Here is a 1,040-nt window from a genome sequence, read left to right as displayed (position 1 = left end):
TGCGAGGGACAGATCGTATATCTCGCCTACGAATACGTCAAGGGATCGAGCCTTGCGGACTGCCTGAGGGGCAGCAAGGTGCCCAGATTCACGATCCTCGGTTCCTGGATTTCTCGGATGCAGATCGCCGTAGACGTGGCGCAGGGGCTCGAATACATGCACCACGACAGCAACATAAATTACGTCCATAATTACATAAAGTCCAGCAGCATTCTCGTCACGGAGCCTGGCTACAGAGCGCGGATCTGCCATCTGGGCGCCTCTTATCTTGCCGGGGAATACGACGCCGGCGGCATTTTTGATACACAAGGGGATTCGAACGCGAATGTCCAGTCCAGAACTTTGCATAAAAATTCTAGCCTGAAAATTACGGGCACGCAGGGGTACATGGCGCCGGAATACATAGCCAGTGGCATCGTCTCGCAGAAGACGGATGTGTTTGCGTTGGGCGTGGTGTTGCTGGAGCTCCTTTCCGGCCACGAGCCGATAAGATATGTTCAGGCGGACGAGGGCGGCCGGCGTATGAAGAGAATAGGCCTCATCCAGAATCTCAATATTCTTTTTTCGGAGTCGGAGAATAACTTTACAGGAAGGCTGAGATCGTGGATCGATCCTGGGCTGAAGGACTCCTTTCCTGTAGATTGCGCAGAGCGGGTAGCACGAATTGCCTCTTCCTGCGTTGATCCAGACCCCGGGAAGAGGCCTGATACGAGATATGTTGCAGGGGAGGTGTCAAAAGTGTTTATAATGTCTGAGCAATGGAGTGAGCAAATGAAGGCAAACAAAGGGTGGGTCAGTGGCACCTTCGAGGGGAGATAGCACCTTTCCATAGGTAACTAGAAAAGGTAATGCTCGATACTAACGTATCTGTTATGGTAGTACATCTGCTGCTTGCTTGAGTTGTGATTTACTTTTTAAAATTTATCATATATAAAAATATCGAATACTTTGTGTGTATGCATAATTTATTATATTGTAATTGTTATTTTAGAGTTTAGATTTTAAATTTGATGCCGTTGTTTGTAAATTTGAAGTTTGGG

General features: G+C 47.9%; 1 protein-coding gene across 1 annotated transcript; it reads left to right on the top strand.

The window, feature by feature from the left end:
- The first annotated feature begins 387 nt into the window (after positions 1-387).
- Positions 388-819, top strand: LOC149147886 (lysM domain receptor-like kinase 3). Its single transcript, XM_089441994.1, has one exon. It carries the CDS (start codon positions 388-390, stop codon positions 817-819), a length of 432 nt encoding a protein of 143 aa, XP_089298120.1.
- Positions 820-1,040: the final 221 nt, after the last annotated feature.

The sequence above is a fragment of the Pinus tabuliformis genome, chromosome 9 (assembly GCF_031772625.1).
Source record: "Pinus tabuliformis cultivar Carrire ecotype Pingquan chromosome 9, CPIR1, whole genome shotgun sequence".
NCBI classification, from domain to species: Eukaryota; Viridiplantae; Streptophyta; class Pinopsida; order Pinales; family Pinaceae; genus Pinus; species Pinus tabuliformis.
This window is presented reverse-complemented; position numbering and strand designations above follow the sequence as displayed.

Coding starts and splice junctions, on each gene's coding strand:
- LOC149147886 (XM_089441994.1), top strand. CDS start 388: ATGGCGCCGGAATACATAGCCAGTGGCATCGTCTCGCAGAAGACGGAT.